At 37.6% G+C, this 20438-nt stretch overlaps 1 protein-coding gene across 1 annotated transcript; it reads left to right on the top strand.

Moving 5' to 3' along the window:
- The first annotated feature begins 13709 nt into the window (after positions 1–13709).
- LOC127552353 (WAP four-disulfide core domain protein 8-like) lies at positions 13710–19914 on the top strand. Its single transcript, XM_051982911.1, has 4 exons — positions 13710–13936; positions 15092–15232; positions 19063–19226; positions 19695–19914. The coding sequence occupies exons 1-4, from the start codon at positions 13846–13848 to the stop codon at positions 19725–19727; spliced, it is 429 nt and encodes a 142-aa protein (XP_051838871.1). The 5' UTR covers positions 13710–13845; the 3' UTR covers positions 19728–19914.
- Positions 19915–20438: the final 524 nt, after the last annotated feature.

Genomic DNA, 20438 nt, shown 5'->3' with positions numbered 1-20438 from the left:
TCTGTCACTGGTTTATTGGAATTCAGAAACCACCATGTCATATGTTCTGCCCTCTGGGAGTAGGAACTGGACTCTATGGACTTTGCAACACAAGGATGAGTGCCCCATGACTGAGCCATTTAGCAGGGCTGATTCAGGGAAAAGTCAAGGAGCTGGAGAAAATCCAAATCCAAGGCACTCAGCACCATGGGATCACCCAGTTCCACCCTCTTCCTGCTTAATCTGAATTTAGACCCTATGGGCTGCTGCTCATCCAAACGGTTTATGGTTTGGATGCCGTAATAGAAAGAGGGGGTGATGTCCCAGCTCCAAGTAGGAGGAATGGAGAGGTGGTAACCAACAAGGGAATAAGAAACAGTGGTACAGGAAGGGGAAACAGCCAGGACACTAGAGAGCTGGATCCTGTCTTAGGTTCCTGTCATTTTCTATCATGGAATCTGGAACTGGGTTCTTTTCTTCCCCAAACCACAAGGGTTATAAGCCCTAGACCTCCAAGGGACCTTAATACAAATTTAATTCATTCTCCTTATTTTAAAGAGAAGGAAACTGAGAAAATGTAAGGGGCTTCACATAATGAGTCAGGAGCTAAACCTGAATTCCTCCCCCAGTCCTCTGATTCCTAGTTCAGGGTCTTTCCCATTCCTCCTGATGCAGTTAGTGGCAATGCAGAGAGTTGTGCGAACCCCTTCTGGTAGGCGCAAGTCCAACATGAAAGAATCCACAAACCTGAATAGTTAGACTGGCAAAAAGAAGTTTATTGGCACTGAGAAGTCAGCTTTTCCTAGGAGGCCTATCTTCTTCAGACAGGCAAGGCCTATCTGTCTTCCTGACAGAAAAGTAAAGGTCTAGTGGAGAAATACTGGCAGAGAGATAAAGAGGGGTTAGCGATGAGAAGAGAATGTCTTCATAGCTGGCAGGGTCTTCGCAGGCAGCTATGCCATGGTCCTGCTTTTAGGCCTCTGCAAAGAAATGAGCCCAAAATTTTGTGTTTTTTCAATGGAATGAAATTCCTTCAATGTTGTCACTCCTCCCAGACCTAGATTTCCAGTTGAATGGGACAACTTACTGAGAGTGGTCCTGAGCCAATGTTCAGCTCAACAGAGATCCATAGAAATATCAGGTCCACATCTCCAGCTAAATGAGACCAGTTAAATTCGAGCTAAGTAAGGAGTGGTCCTGAGCCAATCTTAATGAAACCATTTAACTGCCCTGAAGGGTGGATCCCTGTCAGGAAAGTTTCAGGGTTCATCCAAAAGTCAAGAAGGACAGTTTCAAGGAGGACAGTTTCAGGGTTCCCCCATCACTCCCATCTCCCTCCTTCCTGTTGGTCAAATATTAGTCAAGACCCTTGTCCTTTCTGAATCTTAGCCCTTTATCAGTGCCCAGTGACACACAAAAATGATCAAACTCTGGAGACAGTTCAGGTTTCTAGACTACTCCAAATGCCTTGGAGGAAGGTCAGAGAAAGGAAAGCTAGATGTCTAAAAAATATTCTGGTCTCTCCAGCGAGATCTTACAGAAAGTGAAGATGCAAGAAAGAAATAAAAAGAAGGAAGGAAGGAAGGAAGGAAGGAAGGAAGGAAGGAAGGAAGGAAGGAAGGAAGGAAGGAAGGAAGGAAGGAAGGAAGGAAGGAAGGAAGGAAGGAAGGAAGAAGGAAGGAAGGAAGGAAGGAAGGAAGGAAGGAAGGAAGGAAGGAAGGAAGGAGGAAGGAAGGAAGGAAGGAGGAAGGAAGGAAGGAAGGAAGGAAGGAAGGAGGAAGGAAGAAGAAGGAAGGAAGGAAGGAAGGAAGGAAGGAAGGAAGGAAGAGAGGAAGGAAGGAGGAAGAGAGGAAGGAAGGAAGAAGGAAGGAAGGGAGGGAAGGAGGAAGAGAGGGAGGGAGGGAGGGAGTGGGAGGAAGAGAGGGATGGAAGAAGGGAGAAAGGAATGGAGAGAGCAGGGAGGAGAGGAAGAGAGGAAGGAAGGGAGAGAGGAGGGAGAGAAATAAGCATTTAAGTACTTAAGTCAAGGGCTGAATATACAAATACAAGTAAAAAGACAGCTCCTGCCCTTAAGAAGCTCATATCCTTTTTTTTTATTTTTTTTTATTATAGCTTTTTATTTACAAAGGAAGCTCATATTCTTATGGGAGGAAGACAATATACCAAAGGAATTTTAAAAAGGTGATGGTTAATGAAGGTACCTGGCTCAGAGTTCTCAGAATCCAGGAATAGGACTGGGAGGGAAATGAAAGCCATGTTGGATTCCTCCATAAAATTGAAGCACAAAAAGAAATGCACCAAAATGAGAAGGTGACATGCTTTATAGAAGAGATTCTAGGGGATGAAGTGGGAATGGAACAGTGACAGCGGCATGTTTTTGAAGTTTCAAAGCCAGGAACATGGTGGAGAGAGTAAAGGAGGGTGTGCATTTTAACTGAATTTGTAAATCTAAAGCATAAGGTAGCAAGAGAAATTCAGCGCTGCTAAGTTTTTGTTTGGTTTGTGTTTTTTATATCTGCATTTACATGTGAATCTATGTCTTGCTAAGTAATTTAGGTCTTTAGAAAGGTTCTGTCCTCTCCTTTCACATTTCTGAGCCGTGGTCTAGTTCTTTCTTATTACCACCACCACCACCCTTGGAATGACTGGGTTTATTGTTTTACATCTAGAAAAGAAGGTCATTTCACTGATTATAGAGAAACAGGTTTAGGGGGTAATTTCAAAGTTTGTACTTAAGAATAGGACTGGCACTTAATCCTTTCCTGGCTCATGAAAAAGAGAAAAACATTTTGTACATCACACAAAAGTAAGTAATTGAATTTGATTGAAATATCTAATTTGGTTTTTACAGGATCATACAAGCTAAAAGTAAGTACTGATCAATGTAAATGTCATTTTTGAATTGGCAGCTGTATCTTGAGATTGGAAATCTTGCTTTAAATCATATTAATTAATAATTAATCATATGATTTAATTAATTTTTATCACAGATTTATGTATTTGAATCTCAAGAAATGTCTTCCTCCTTACCCATTCAAGAGAACTTATTTATGAAAGTAACCCGAAAATGCCTTGTTGTTTATACTTTTGTGAATAAAATACCAAAACTCAATTATTATTTGAATAGAACAGATTTTATAAACTGTTAAAGATTTTTGTAAGTGCTAAAGATATCTCAATGATTTTTGGTAATTCTTTGTGAATGACAGAAATGTTATTAATTCAACAGTTTAATTGTTATAGGGATATTAAAAGCCAACATTTGCACCATAAGAATCAAATTCTTTAAGAGGCCATTAATTTTAACACCACTGTATACAAAAATTTTAAGGACAATTTAAGGAATGAATAAAATAAAGAATGGCTTAAGGGAAGAATCTCAAGGAAATAAAAATGATGTGGTTCTTTTAGTGAAAAACAGTATGTTGAGAGGTGAGAAAGTTTTGGCTTTGTTTCAGAAGGAAGACTGTGAAACATCATGTGTTTATTTTATTGGGTGCTATAGAGAGCTAGGAGTAAATTGATAAGCTATGGGTTCCTTGTGAGATTGTGGAACTGAGATTTAAACTAAATTAAAATGTATATTTAATATGATAGTTGGGATAGATTAAAACCTAATACGTCTGCCACTTTTACAATGTTTGTCAGGGAGTTATCTGGAAATAGTGGACCTCATAATATGAAGCATTTTAAATTAATAGCCCTTGTGTAAAATATACTACATAATTTAAGTTATAGCTTAAGATTCTGTGTAATACCATTTGGAATATAGATTTAGGTGTAATTGAATTCATTCTGATCACATTTTAAGTGAAATGTGTCTCTCCTAATATGATGTTTATGATACATCAAAATTTATTCCACTATTTGGCATCAAGACAAATTAAGAAAATGAACAAATCTGAAATATTTTAATGGAGTGTACTTAAGCAAGTTACACCACATCTGTTAACCTCAGTTTATTTCACACGATTGTAAAATACACAATGTCTGGCAGAGTTGAAACTTTGTATAAATGTTTGCTGTTATTAATATTTCTTTAATTAAATGTACTTGCTTCATACTTGATAATTTTAAGGGATTTTAGATGTGGTGAGTAAACAGTGCCAGTGGTGAGGAGATGAATGATTTTCTGTATAAAGTAATTTGGAAATACATTTTTTGGAATTAAAGTCACCTTATCAGTAATGGTTTGTTCTAAGTTTCAAACATATAATATTGTTTTTAGCTTCTTATATTTTTAATTTTTTATATTGTAAAAATTGGCAAACTTTTGTATCAGTTATACTGAGTAACTTTTTTTTTTTACCATTTAGATCTTGTGAATAACTAGGAGAAGATGGGAAAAAACCTCATTATTTATGTTGTTTATAATGTTGTTTTGTAACATTCTGTAACTGCAATTTGGTAAACTGGATATTTCCACCATTGCTTGTAGTTAAGAAGAAAACACATCTTAAACTATTTGGCTATCACTTTATGAAAGTGTAATATTGTTAACAAAGTTATTTGGGGTTATTATTTTAATATTAAATCCAAAAATTGTTCCTGGATTATTATGTGTGAAAAAGAGGAACTATGATGAAAGTTCTATCTAGATTCAAAGCATTTCATCTTGAGTGGAAAAGGACACCAAGCTCAACTCCTTCCCTTCCGTCCCTGTTGATTACCCTTCTTTTGTAGATATGCTGGATTGCTGTAAACAATTTGCGTAAGCAAGGTCATCAATTCTAGGAAAGGATGCATTATAAGTTATGGAGTTCCAAAACAATGACTTTGACTTACCGAGATTGTGCAATTTTATATATAATACATAATTATATATAATATATAATAATAATTATATATATAATATATATAATATAATAATAATTTTATATATAATTCTAGTGATTGATCTTTATACCAGAATGAGTTTAAACTTAAGAAAAGAAAGACAAATAAAGAATGTTAAGTGAAATCTTTTATTATATTTGAGTCCTGCTAAACTTTTGTTGCTCATTGCAACTCCATGAGAGGCAAAGTAACTTTACCTAACCCATCCATAATTATCCATAAAAACTTACCCAGGAAATGTAAGTGATGTTTTGAGTTTTGACTTATGGTATAGTTGTCTGATAGATCATTAAATCAGTAATTCATCATTTGAGAGAGATGCCACAAGCTACTACTCAAGGGGAATATGTTCCTGAAATGTTACAAGTGAAAATATGTATCTGGAAAAAAACCAAGAGGATGACCTTGGCATAACTTAAGATAAAATATTTCTGGCTCAGGCTCCCTATTTTATTACTTCCTTTGTGTAGGAATATTTCCCACTTGGCAGTGCCTGAATTTGGCTGTGATTATTGCATAATTGGTTGTCGACTGTGATTCTTACCTAAAGTCAAACAGAACTAAGGATGCATTATCATGCCATATGTGGGTTGGATCATTAAGGACCAATTTGAGGATGTGATAATCGTATTCCTGTTTTTTTTTTCTTTTATAGAAAATTTCTGTAATTAGATCAAGTGTTCAGTAGAAGACATGAGCACAATACAAGTATGTAAGATCTTACTGTTTCAATCTGGATTTGTCATCATTCCTTATCCCAAACAACTAAGTAAATAAGTCTTCAAGTTTATCATCTGGCTGATAATATTTACATAATCATGTACAACATTAAACCTCTAATATAGCTCATCCTTTATGAATGATATGGGAGTAATTAGATAAAGGTAAAAGAACAAACAGTAGAACAAAAATATAAACATAATGTTGTACCATTATTCCATGGATCAAGGCTGGGATACATCTGAGCTATTATAATAAAATGCATGTGTGTGAAATTTGAGCTATTTTGTCTAGAATTATAGTCCTTTCTCTATCCTAACTAACTTAGTCCTAAAGAGATCTTAAAGGAGGGAAAGGGACCCACATGTGCAAAAATGTTTGTGGAAGCCCTTTTTGTAATGGCAAGAAACTGGAAACTGAGTGAATACCCATCAATTGGAGATTAGCTGGGTAAATTGGGGTATGTGAATGTTATGGGATATTATTGTTCTATAAGAAACAATCAGCAGGATGATTTCAGAGAGAGAGTTTGCATGGAGAGACTTGCATGAACTGATGTAAGTGAAGTGAGCAGAACCAGGAGATCATTATACACGACAACAACAAGATTATATGATGATCAATTCTGATGCATGTGGCTCTTCTCAACAGTGAAGTGATTCAGGCCAATTCCAATGATTTTGTGATGATAAGAGCCCTCAACATCCAGAGAAAGGACTGTAGGAACTGAGAGTGGATCACAACATAGCATTTTCACTTCTTTTGTTATTCTTTGCTTGAATTTCATTTTCTTTCTCATTTTTCTCCCTTTTTGATCAATTTTTCTTGTGCAGCAAGATAATGATATAAATATAAATATATTTATTTGTAAATATATTATTGTATAAATATAATAAATATGTAAATAATAAATAAATATTCAATTTACATACATTTTTATCATGTTTAACATATATTGGATTACTTGCCATCTAGGGAAGGGAATGAGGGGAAGGAAGGGGAAATTGGAACACAAGGTTTTGCAAGGGTTAAAATTGAAAATTTATCCTTGCATATGTTTTGAAAATAAAAAGTTTCAATTAAAAAATAACAGTGAATAAGGATTTGGTCTCATCTGCCTGTTCTGAAACATATGTTTCTTTATAAAATAAAGTCCTTATTGTTTCAAAATGATGTAAGAATCACTGAATATCCATGCAATCATTTATGGGAACAAGTTGTTATTCTATTAACTATTAAACCAAATCAGAAACATTTTCAGTTTTATTTCAAGAAAAGGATTTTAGTGTAATCAGTTTTGTTACTTATGAAATAATTTGAGTTACATCAATGGAAAAGTCAACTTTATTCAAGTTTATTACTAATGTAGAAATAACAGTTGTAAAGCATGTCCTGTGGTACAGACATGTTTTGTTATAAATAAATCATTGATATGCAGTGTTTTTAAATTGATTGTTTAAGTATTATCTGGAATCTATTGCTACAATTGAAATTAACTTAGTAATTTCTTTATAAATTCATTTGTGTATTATGATACATAAGCCATCTTTTTTTTTTTTTTGCTGAGACAATTAGGGTTAAGTGATTTGCCCAAGTCACACAACTAGGAAGCATTAAGTGTCTAAGATCAGATTTGAACTCAGGTCCTCCTGATGTCAGGGCTAGTGCTCTACCATAGGCCATCTTTTTTATAAAAAGTGTTCTATAACCTATATTTTTAGGCCAAGATTAAAATCCTCATCTATCTCTGCTCTTTCTAAGAATGGGAAAGTAAATAATTGAATTGAATGAGAATTTATTTAAATTTAGAGGTATTTAAATTTGGCATTCTAGGATAATTAACAATTACTGGGTAAAAATGATGGGTTAAACAAAAGAATTGAGTAAAATTTTGGGGGAAATAACAAGATCAAATGCATTTATGCATAATTTGGAATGTTTTGAGAGTTCTGACCTCTAAAGATATTTAAAATGTTTAGTTTGCATTTAAATATCTTACATATATCAATGGGACAGTAACCTGTTAGCTTGTTGTGAATAGTGTTTGTCAGGTACAGAGTTTATTTTAAGATAGAAATGGAATGGGATATTTGCAACCTAAATCCTCTGAAGGGGAACTTTGGGTTCCTACTCTGGTGTTTGTCATTTTAGCTCTGTTATTGATTAGATTAGAACTGCAAGTTTTGAGCTGATTTTTACAACATGACTAGGTACTGAAAAAGTTACTTTTGAAACTCTGTACAAACTTGTAATGAGACCTGTTTCATAAGAGACTCTAGCAGAATATCCAAGGAACCTCTACAATTAACTTGGAATCAGAATGGGAAATCCCATGGAGAAGTACCCTAAAGGACATGATATTTTCCAGACTCTTCTAAAGAAAGATGTACCAAGGACCAGATGGCTACATGGAACATCTGAGATCCAGGATAAAATTTGTTGTTTGAATGGAAACAGGAAAGAAGTACAAAGTTGCTCAAAAAAAAAAAAAAAAAAAAAGAAAGAAAGAAAAAAAAAAAAAGAAGATTGTATTGATATCCATTATTGTACACCCTTGGCTTTTATTTTATGTATCTATAAGTTCTATTGATTATCTTCACATTATTTGATTTTCCTTTTTTAATTAGTCCCTAATTTTGTACATTTACTATGTGCTTGATTAATGACTCTGATTGTAATTCTGGCTGCTGCAAGTAGTATCCACGGTACTGTCTTACCCAGGGTGTTCTATGTGGTCATGAATGTTCCTAGGGGTCACTTTTGACCAACAGAGGAGAATGTAGAGGAAAGTTAAAGAGTCTCCTAAATATCATTTTTGAGTTGCTATTGCACCACCTAGGTGCCTAGGATTTAATTTCAATTAAAAAAGAAAAGAAAAAGAAACAGATCTGAGAACTTTAAATAGCCATAACCTTAATAGTAGGGAAAATTGTAACATAGGAGCCCCCCAAAGTCAATTAATAAACTATCGAGCAGCTACTATGTGCTATTGTTCTAAGTACTGAAGATACCAAAAAATCAAAGATAATCTCTGTTCTCAAGGAGCTCATAGTTTAAAGGGAGAAGGGGCTGGAGAAGCCAGATGCAAACATTTCAGAGATGGGAGAAAGCCAGAAAAATTTTCCAGAGCAAAGACATGGAGTAGTTTGTTTTAGGAACAATATAGAGATTAAGTCACTGGTTCTCAGAGTCTTCTTGCTCTTAATTATTTCTTATTTATCTCATATAGCTTATTTGTACATATTTGTCTATTGTTTCCTCAACTAGATTGCAAGTTCCTTAAAGGCAGAAACTATCTCTTCCCGCTTCCCCTTTTTATGCCCAACACTCAGCATAGTGTCTGGCATATAGAAGGCACTTTTTTTTGCTGATTGACTATAAGAAGGGTCACCTCATTATGTGAGATAGGAATAAAGGGAGAGGTAGTATCAGAAGCCATATGAGAGATGTAAATTGAAGAAAGGAGAAGAGGAAGCTGTAGGAGAAAGTTTCCATTTTTTTTCAATGAAATATTAGACAATATTCTCAACTGAGACAATGATGATGGGGGAAGCCAAGGGGAGTTTGAAGAGGAATAGAAAGGTTTGTGAAGGTGGTCAGTGGGATAATGTGTTGATTGGGAAAGTATAAAAGGATTGCTTTGCAGCAGTGAGGGCCCACTCGAGGTTATGCCAAAATAAATATATAGTAGATCCAGTCAGCAGTTTTGTGATTTTCTTCACCTTTGTTCAGCAGCACATGTATAGGAACCAAGGCTACAGATGCTGGGAGTGATCCAAGGCTGAGACTCGGCAAAGCTCAATCAGTAATATGGCAAGGGACTCAAAAGAAAAGGACAAAGTAAGAACTGGTTCACGTAGGAATCAACCTGAGGACAAGAAGAGAGCAAGACAGGGATGGTGACCTAGGCAAGACCTAAAGAACAAAGGGCTTAGAGGACATGGTGGAGTAGCAGCTATGTGGAACAGAGGATAAAGCACCAGTTCTGGGGTCAAGAAGACCAGAATTCAACTCCAACCTCAGACATTTACTAGTTGTGTGACCATGGGTAAGTCACTTAACATGGAGGAAGAAGAAGAGAAGGAAAAGAAGGAAGAGAAGGAGGAGACAGTGGAAAAGGAGGATGAAAACTCACGGTAGAGTTGAAGAACAGGGTTTAGAATTAGAAAGCAGAAGGAGAGATGAAATAATAAATTGTGCTCAAAAGTATGACCATCTTTGTATGAGCATGAAGTGGAGCAGAGAAGCTGATGATTCAAAATGAGAAATTGTGAGTTTAGTGTGTTGGAAAGCTAATCATTATACTCCCCTAATAAGAAGAGAGCAGAAATTTGAAAGAAAAGATTGAACCATACATTGAATTTGCTGAGGAAAGAAGGGAGGGTGCCCTATAAGTCGATAGCTTTGTGCAATTCTGCCTCACTTAAATTCACATTTAATTCACATTTCACATGAATTAATTACAATCCACATTTAAGTAAAGACATTAGTCCATGATGTCAAAAGTCCTCTTTGGAAATGAAGAATGAACAATAAACAACAGCTACCAGAATTTTGATTCAAGTGGATCAATGAAAGAGGAGAATATGTGAAAGGGAAGCCCATGATGGAAAGGGAAGCTAGAAAAGCTGTATTATCAGTAAGTTGCCAATTCTCAGTAAGAGCCAGAAGATGGAAGGAGTAGAAAAGGAAAAGATTTCAGAAGAAAGCAAATCTATTGTCTATTAGGCTGCCATTCCAGGGAGCATACTGGAAGTATTGAGTAGTTTTAGAATGGGACATTGAAGGGTGAGGGTTGGGTAGAGTGGAATTCAAATAAGGGATCAGGCAGTGAGGTTAGTCCCAAGATTAGCCCCAGACCAGGATTTGAATGATCAGCTGGGAATCAGAATGATTGGGATGGAAAGGATATGAATATGAGCAAGGCTGTTGTTGAATTATTTTTTCTATCATGTCTGACTCTTCATGATCCCATTTGGAATTTCCTTGACAAAGATACTGGAGTGGTTTGCCATTTCCTTTTCCATGCCATTTTACAGATGAGAAAACTGAAGCAAATATATTACTCTCCCCATTCCTAATCAGTCAGTGGCTTCCTATAGCCTCTAAGATAAAATAAAAACATTTTAGTCTGGCAACTGAGGTTATTACACAGTGTGACTATAAATTGCCTTTCCAATTTAGAGCAGATCCAAGTTTTACAAAGTAGAAAGTTCTCCACAATATGAGAGGCACACATTTAAAAAATCCCCATATCAAATGTTTGTTCACATGCAGCATTTGTGCCCAACCTGTGACAGAGCATTCCGAGCTTGTATTGGTCTGATCAGCCACAGTCGGACATGATGAACCTTGATCTCAACTGAGTGATATTATTTTGGTTCTCTTTGAGAATAAAGGACTACACAACTATAGCAATCTAGTGTTTGACAAACCCAAAGATTCTAACTTTTGGGATAAGATTTCATTATTTGATAAAAACTGCTGGGATAACTGGAAATTAGTATGGCAGAAATTAGGCAAGGACCCACACTTAACACCACATACCAAGATAAGATCAAAATGGGTCCATGATCTAGGCATAAAGAATGAGATTATAAATAAATTAGAGGAACATGGGATAGTTTATCTCTCAGACTTGTAGAGGAGAAAGAAATTTGTGACCAAAAATGAACTAGAGACCATTACCGATCACAAAATAGAAAATTTTGATTATATCAAATTAAAAAGCCTTTGTACAAACAGAACGAATGCAAACAAGATTAGTAGGGAAGCAACAAACTGGGAAAACATCTTTACAATTAAAGGTTCTGATAAAGGCCTCATTTCCAAAATATATAGAGAACTGACTCAAATTTATAAAAAATCAAGCCATTCTCCAATTGATAAATGGTCAAAGGATATGAACAGACAATTTTCAGATGATGAAATTGAAACTATTACCACTCACATGAAAGAGTGTTTCAAATCACTATTGATCAGAGAAATGCAAATTAAGACAACTCTGAGATACCACTACACACCTGTCAGATTGGCTAAGATGACAGGAAAAAATAATGATGAATGTTGGAGGGGATGCGGGAAAACTGGGACACTGATGCATTGTTGGTGGAGTTGTGAATGAATCCAACCATTCTGGAGAGCAATCTGGAATTATGCCCAAAAAGTTATCAAACTGTGCATACCCTTTGATCCAGCAGTGTTTCTATTGGGCTTATACCCCAAAGAGATACTAAAAAAGGGAAAGGGACCTGTATGTGCCAAAATGTTTGTAGCAGCCCTGTTTGTAGTGGCTAGAAACTGGAAAATGAATGGATGCCCATCAATTGGAGAATGGCTGGGTAAATTGTGGTATATGAATGTTATGGAATATTATTGCTCTGTAAGGAATGACCAGCAGGATGAATACAGAGAGGCTTGGAGAGACTTACATGGACTGATGCTAAATGAGATGAGCAGAACCAGGAGATCATTATACACTTCGACAACGATATTGTATGAGGATGTGTTCTGATGGAAGTGGATTTCTATGACAAAGAGACCTAACTGAGCTTCAATTGATAAATGATGGACAGAAACAGCTACACCCAAAGAAGGAACACTGGGAAACGAATGTGAACTATTTGCATTTTTGATTTTCTTCCCAAGTTATTTTTACCTTCTGAATCCAATTCTCCCTGTGCAACAAGAGAACTGTTTGGTTCTGCAAATATGTATTGTATCTAGGATATACTGAAACATGTTTAACATATATAGGACTGCTTGCCATCTTGGGGGGGGGTGGAGGGAGGGAGGGGAAAAAACAAAACATAAGCGAGTGCAAGGGATAATGTTGTAAAAAATTACCCTGGCATGGATTCTGTCAATACAAAGTTATTATTAAATAAAATAAAATTAAAATTTAAAAAAAGAGAGAATAAAGGACTACAACCAAACGACCAACCATGATGCAGCCCCATGTCTTTACATAGATGGTGCCCAGTTTCCAGAATCTAATCCCTCTTCATTTCTGTCTCACTGAATCCCTAGTTTCTTTTTAGCACAGTGACACAGATGAGGTAGCCGAGTGACTCAGTAAGTAGAGCTCTGGGCTGAAAGTCAGGAGCAGTTGAGTTCAAACATGGCCTCAGATACTAATTGTGGAAATGTGGGCAGGTCAATAAATCTCTGTCCCTCACCTATAAAGTGAGAGGAGTGAAGGGGATACAAAGTCTTCAGTTAACACTCACTGATATGACTTTGTATCTCTTATGTATTTGTTCCCCTGAATACATGTATCTCCCAGTAGAACATCCTTGTCTGTTGTAGAGGGCCAGAATTCTGGAGAAGTATACTTGAAACAAGGATACTTACAACAAGGTGTTAACTCAGTGGAATTGATGAGATGATGGTTCTCTAGTTCACATATACTTAGTACTTAGCATGGTGATGTAATGGTTCTACAGTTGGCACATGCTCAGTATGCTGTAATGATATAATCATACTGAAGTATTTAAGGGCTGAGGGGACTGGAAATGAGACATTCCATCTTGGACCATCTTCCTGGTGGCTCTCCTACCTCCTGCACTTCTCCACTAAGATCACAGCTGGTCCCAAGATCCTCCAGAGAGCTAGTCCAGACATTACAGACTGTGATCTCTAGTACCCAGAAGTGTCTTGCACACAGTAGGCAATTAATAAGTACTTGTTGAATGGAATAGAAAGGCCTCAAGCCCCAGAGGAGAAGTTCTGCCCATGTCACCAAATAGCTGTGAGGGCTTAGTATTCAGTTTCCTGCTCAGCAAAATGCAGGGAGAGCTCTGGGCTAGAAGTGAGGAAAATCTGGGTTTGAACATGGCTTCAGACACTCGCTAACTATGGGAACCTGGGCAGGTCACTAAATCTCTGTCTTCCTCACTGTTGGGAAGATCAAATGAATTCAAATTATTCTGTGATCATCTGTGCAAAGCCAAGGGGTTATTATGATCATAAAACATTTGGCACTTGTCAGCTTCTAAGAAAAGGATCTCTAGGCAAGCTGGTGGGAACAAATTCTCCCTGCCAAGTAACAGTTCAGTGAAGGCCCTTGAGGCACATAGAGTGAGCACCTCATTCTCAGTTAGTTCTTTATGTCCCAGACTGAGAACATAGAGCTCATCCAGATGAACACTTTGCCTGGATGGTCCAGAGTTACACAAATGCCCTTAGGAGTTGGGGGACAAAGGGGTAAGGAGAATTCTTATCTGCTTCTCTCTGCACTTCCCTACCTCATCCAACCTATCTGTAGCCAAAGCTAGGATCCCCTCCTTTCCTTCCAGACAACCCTGTACCATGCAGTCCCATTACTATGTGCTCCTCTTCATCATACTCCTTGCCCTCTGCTGGGAGTTCCCTGTTTTGTCCCGGATGTCATACTGGAGAGGTAGGTGACTCTGTTCTTCTCTATCCAGGTGACTTTAAGCAAGCCATTTAAACTTCTTGTGGTCTCAGTTTCCTCATCTATAAAATGGAAGCATCGAGAGGTACCCTGAAATAAAAGACTGAGAGGAGGTTTAAGGTTGAAAGTGAGAGATCAAATTCCTGTCTGCTGTTTAGCTGCTCAGAGGCAGCTGGGTAGCTCAGCAGGGAGAGCTCTGGGCTCTATCAATTCAATGATCCCTAGAACCACAAAATCTTACATCATTTCAATGATTCAGTGTATTTTGAAAGCCTTTAGAACTCTTTAAAATGCAACAAGTAGTCATGAGTTCAGAAGGCTGAAGATAAATATATCACTTTCCTCCTGGCACAGAAGTGATGGGTTTAAAGGAGGAGAAGAGGGAGAAGAAGGAAGAAGGGTAGATGGAGACAATGAGGGGGGGAGAGCTAGACAGAAGGAGAGAAAGAAGAGAGAGGAGGAAGAGAGGGAAGAAGGAAAGAGGGAGAGGAATAGAGAAGGAAGGAGGGAGGGAAGAGAAAGAGACAGAGAGAGACAGATATAGAGAAAAGAGACAGACACACACAGAGATAGAAAGAGAAGAAAAAGAGACAGAGAAATAGACATACAGAGACAAATTACAGAGAGAAAGATAGATACAGAGTGACAGAAAGGCAGAAAGAGAGAGACAGAGAGAGAGGCTAAGAGATAGAGAGAAAAGGAGAGAGACAGAGAAAAAATAGAGACAGAGAAATAGACACACAGAGACAAATGACAGAGAGAAAGAAAGATACAGAGTGACAGAAAGGCAGAGTGAGAGAGAGACAGAGAGAGAGGCTGAGAGATAGACAGAAAAGGAGAGAGACCGAGAGACAGAGACAGATATACACAGAGAGAGACAAAGAGGAGAGAAAGAGAATGAGAGAATGCTAGAGACACATACAGAGAGAGACAGAGACAGAGATTTTCATAGTGAACCCCATACCCCTCTCTGATACCTGGGCTGATACCCTGCTTCTCTCCATGGGAAGGCCCAAAGCAGCCAAGAAGTTGGGTTCATCCCCTCTTATGATTTGGGAGCAAATATAGTCTTTAGATTCCTCCTGTCCAAGATGAAACATTTGTATGAGATGCTTCCTGAAGGTGATATTTGTGCTGCAGAAAAACCTGGAAAATGTCCAAACGATAAAGTCCACTGTGTGACGTGGAAATTGCATCGCTGTGCAGAAGATAGAGAGTGCAAAGGAACACTGAAGTGTTGCCTATTTGACTGTGGATTTATATGCTTGGATCCAAAACAAGGTAATTATTGGGCATGTGGGCATATGAGGCAGGTAGGGAAGGTGCTAATCCAGGAGATTGAGAAAATGATTTAAGAGATCCTGGAAAGGCCCACCTGCCCATAAACAATCCCTTCTTTGGCTTCTTTTGTGTCTGAAGGGGGGGAGGGTGGAGAAGAGGTCTAGATAACCCAAAAGATATGGGCCCTCTCCTTGGAACAAGTAGGGAATATGCTTTCTGTCTCAAACCCACCAGAGTGGAGACTTCTCCTTCTTACTAGAGTTGTGTTACTAAATGCTTAACAAAAGGATCTGGGGAGAGGGGTGAACTATATTGCTCCCTATACACTTTCCTGTTTAATCTGAATTATTAAGACTTCCTCTACCACATTCTAGAGTCAATCAACAGAATAATAAATCAAGCCCTCATTTGTAGTTTGCTGATTTCTAAGGTGTAAAGGCTCACACTAAAAATTAATCCAGCCTTTCTCCCCTTTCCAGGAAAGCACTAGAGTATTGGACTTCAGACTTTGGGATTAGGTCCTGCATTCAACCAATCCACAAGCATGTAGTAAGCACCTATAATATGATAGAGTGAAAGTCAGATTTAGATTAGGAATCAAAAACCCCTGTCAAATTACTTATACTTTAGCCCCAATTCCTCCAAGATCATTTCTCTATCCACTGTATTACTTAGCGGTTCTACACATTTAATAACCAGCTTTCTCAAAACAATGGAGCTGACTCCAATATACTCTTGCTTCAACTATCTCAACTACCTCAACTACTATGTATTCAGAATACACAGAACGAGGATACCGATAGTAGTATCTGACACATAGTAGGTGTTTAATAAATGTTTATTGGCTAATTTTTAATGTGAGCAATTTAGATCTTGGAAACGGGCAAATCAGCAATTGCTATGAACCAAAGCTTCCTCCTATATAAAGGGACAAGGAAAGGCTTTATTTAGGGAAGTTCCTCCCCTTCCTATTACATAAGCATTTATTAAGAACTTTTATTATGTCAGAAAATGTGCTAAGTGCTAGGAAGACAAATACATATGCTATGGGAGATATCTCCACTTTGAGTTAACATGGTAACTACTGCCAAAATAAATCTACCACAATGCAGAAGTTACAAAGAAAAACATCTAGATTTCATTATGTTTAATCACAGGTTCAGGAGATTTAAAAAATTAAGTAACTGTGAACAAAGATTAGGATTTTAATGATACTCTTTATAGGCAACATTATGTCAAAGACAGAAATAAATACTTTTTATATACTCTTTTAAGCCACAGAAGCTTAAAAAACAGATTCTTAATCTATACTTCCTTCAATATCATAAAAATTGAAGCTATTTAAACAGTACTATAGTCTCATATATCCCTAAGGAAACAAACCTAGTCAAGCAGACTATAAACAAACTAATTCAGGTTACAGATTAAATTACATTTAAAGAGTTCACAATAGGTAAGTTTACATGCAATGGGAAAATTCTTCTACAAATAATTAATTCCCTTTGAAAAGGCCCAACTTCCCTTTGGATTTTTATCTGAGAAATGTCAAAAAAAATCTTCTTTTAGTTCTATCATTCCATGACTCAAGTTTTAGACAGGCGAAGTTAATATTTACAGGAAACAGTTCGGCAAATATCTATGAGAAGGATCTAATAAAATGTAATAAAAGAAAAAGAAAATGAAACATTTCTACCACATAAGCTGTCAAGGATTCAAGGATACTTCATCTCCCCAACCCTTAGTTTACTCTTCTTTAAGCTGAAGGGATTGGACTAAATGATCCTAAAATGTTGAGAACTCATCAGTATGTGATTTTCAGCCTTGTGAGGGCTACATTGACTCCAATAATCTAAGATTTCAGTGGCAGAGTCCTCTCTCGCTACATCTGGACTCTAATATCCATGACTTTAGTGGATGATTTTAGGAGCTGTTGAAGATGTTTTGTGGTTTTTGAAGAGATGGTTGTATTGATAGTGATGATAAAAATATCAAGGGATGCTGGATGCAATGCATTCTGGGTCCAGCTTTAAATCCTTGCCATCTTGGAAGAACACGGTAGGGTTCAGATTCCAAAAGAATCTTTTAGAATTCTATTTCTAACTCTTCTAACCCCATAACTGCCATCATTTGTCAATAGGAAATCATGGCTTCATGGAACTTACATAAAAACTAGGCTTATTATAAGAGAAATTAACATTTATGTGGAGATTTGCGATATTTATGACAGCACAAGAAAAGGAAGAGGAGAAAACATAAATCCCTACTTAAAGGGGCATAATACAGGAAGGGGAAAGACACAATGAAGGAGGGAAAAGCAAAAATATCCTCCCAAAGGGGAGGAGCAAGGCGATGGCAAAAGCGGTATTCTTGTCTCTTGCTAGATTATAAAGATAGGGTGGTCTCCTTATCTGCATGAATCCCAGACGCACAGTTTTTCAACCTAATGCAGATCAGCTGGTACCTGTCCTGACTCCCAAGGATACAGGGAGTCCAGTGTGGAAGAAACAATGAATTATGTCAGCTCAAGGTTGCTTCATCCTTGACACATTCACTGGTTTCCTACATACTCTGGATCTGGTGTTTCTAGGAAAAATGGCAACTCAGAAAAACAACTTCAGGAAACCCTTTAATGTTCCTTAAACAACAGTTCTTTCAATCCATCCACCCAATCTTATTTTTTAAAGTTTTATTGTTGTATTTTGTTCTTATGCATATATTTACAGATCATTCCCATTTGTAAAAACTAACATCATGTCTGAAGATTTCATATAATATTTTGCATCAATAAAAAAACACCTACATCTCTAATTTTTTTAGATCAACAAATCTATTTTCTAGTTTTTTACATTTTCTTTACTGTGAAAAAAAGAATTTTCCTGGTGGACCAGATCCCACTTGCCACTTCTGTCAAAACTGTCTTCCTCATTGGCATTTGAACACAGCCTCAGAAGTATTCATGAATTCTGCTCAGAAAATTATCCTGAGGCAGCCACTCTCTTTATTGGGCACCCTAATCTAATAATTAACCTATGTAATAATCTACCTAATGGATATCTAATAATAATTATCTACTCTTACTAGATCTACAAATTATCATTAGCTGACCTTTTTCTAAAGTTGTTTCATACTTACTTAATCCTTTTTCTCTAAAACTCACAAGTTTCTTCACAATTTTGCCTCCTCGTCTCCTCTCCACCCCCACTGCCAATACCCTCAGAGTTTCTGTCTCCCAGCCTGGATCTTCACATATTTGTTTTCTCAAAAAGCTCATCTACAGAACCAATTTTGTTTCTGAGCATCAATATCTAAATGATTTTTTAACATAAGCAAAAACCAATTCTATTTTGATCTATGTCCTTGTTGTCCCCCCTCCCCCAATCACTATTCTCACTAGAATAATGATAATAGCATTTATGTAATTTGAAGGTTTGTTTAACAAGACATTATTCCGCCACAACTCTGGGAAATAGGTACTTCCCATTTTATAGCTGAAGAAACAGAGGTTTGGAATGATTATCTCAATGTTACACTGACTGATTCCAAGACTAGTTTTTCTCCACAGATCCTCCTCACTGTCACCCCCTTTTACATTTTCACTAGAAAGTAAGCAGTTTGACAATAGAGTCAACTTTGTTTTTGCAATAGTTGGCAATTAATAAAAATCCATTGATTCATTGATTAACAGAGCTACTTTCAGATCCCGTAGGATTTTTTGTGGGCTGGAGGTACAGGTTAAGGTTCATTTTTCAAGGTTTGTCAGGTTTAGTGACTTTCCCTTGTCACATTTTCTGATGTGTTTACTCTCTCTTGGTGGTGGGGCTCCCTCACAGATATCTGCCTCCTACCTGTTAATAAGGGCAAGTGCAAGAAAAGCATCCAGCGGTTTTATTACAACCATGAAACAAATCAATGTTCAGCCTTCGCCTATTACAGTTGTGGGGGCAACGCCAACAACTTTTTTACCATGGTGGGTTGCCAGCAGAACTGTGTAAAGGTAAGGCGGAATCTGTAGCCTGAAAACTGCAGGGGGATTGCTAGAATAGTGGTGGATGTAACCAGGGACTCGAGCTATTTAAATAAGACTTTCCTCATTGGTAGAGGAGCACCTGACGGCGGAAATTACAATACAGGAGGTTCTGTCCCTAGTGGGAAGGGAGGAGGGACAGTATGCAGCAATAGGTAAAGTGGGAAAGATTTTTAAGTAGTTTTAAGAAAAGGGGCAAAGAAACTTACTAAGCAGATGGAAGTTGTTAAGGCGGCAGGTGGGCCAGAAGAGACCCTGGAGGTTCCCACTGTGGATCACACCTCCAAGTCTTACTGGCCAGGTGGCAACTAGCAACTGACCCGTCCTCTGCGAGCCTTAGTTTCCTAATTGGTGATGTCTAGATTAGATGATTTTGCCTCCTATGACTGGAACTACTGTGTGTTCTGGAAGAGCTCATGGGCCTGTTGTATCTTCTAGGACAACCATAACAAAACAAGTAACGAGACCTAGTGAGTGCTACCAGCAAATCCCGCATCCCCAAAGGCTGTGGTTCTCAGTTGGACTCCAGGCTAACCTTCTCTACTGCATCCACTGACTCTGCCTGCCCCACAGTATTGGGATTTCAGAGGGTTTCACCTACAGGCTGTGTTAACTATGCCCCAACTCCTGAAATAAAATACTCTGTTTATGATTGTGATTGACTGAGTTGTGGGTCTGCAGCAGCCTGAACCGATTATCAGTTCCCATAGTTTGATAGAGCCATGTTGGTCCACAAACCCATAACTCCCTTCTTCTGCCTCAGATTCCAAGGAAAGAGGCTGGGATCCAGCTCCATCCTCAGTATTTATTGTGCCCCACTTCACAAATTACGACTAGGTGAGCCCAGGGACTAATCCTTTGGGTGACCTTGGGCAAATGACTTTATTTACACAGAAGAACTCAAATATACAGAAAGGACATTGAAGGTCATTGAATCTGACACTTAGATCAAATAGTCATTTGATCCTCGAAGGAGGAGTTTCTCAGTTTATATATAAATGCCTTTTGCATGCTGCTTTTCACTTAGCACAATGCCTGGCCCATAGGAGGGACTTAATACATGTTTATTCATTTACTAACTAAGGACAGGAAGTTCACTACCTCCACAGAAAGTGTCAGTTTCTATGTCAATGGTAGCAATGACAAGCGACCCATGCGCCATCCCTTGCTCTCAACACATGA

Source organism: Antechinus flavipes, chromosome 2 (assembly GCF_016432865.1).
Source record: "Antechinus flavipes isolate AdamAnt ecotype Samford, QLD, Australia chromosome 2, AdamAnt_v2, whole genome shotgun sequence".
Taxonomy (NCBI): Eukaryota; Metazoa; Chordata; class Mammalia; order Dasyuromorphia; family Dasyuridae; genus Antechinus; species Antechinus flavipes.
This window is presented reverse-complemented; position numbering and strand designations above follow the sequence as displayed.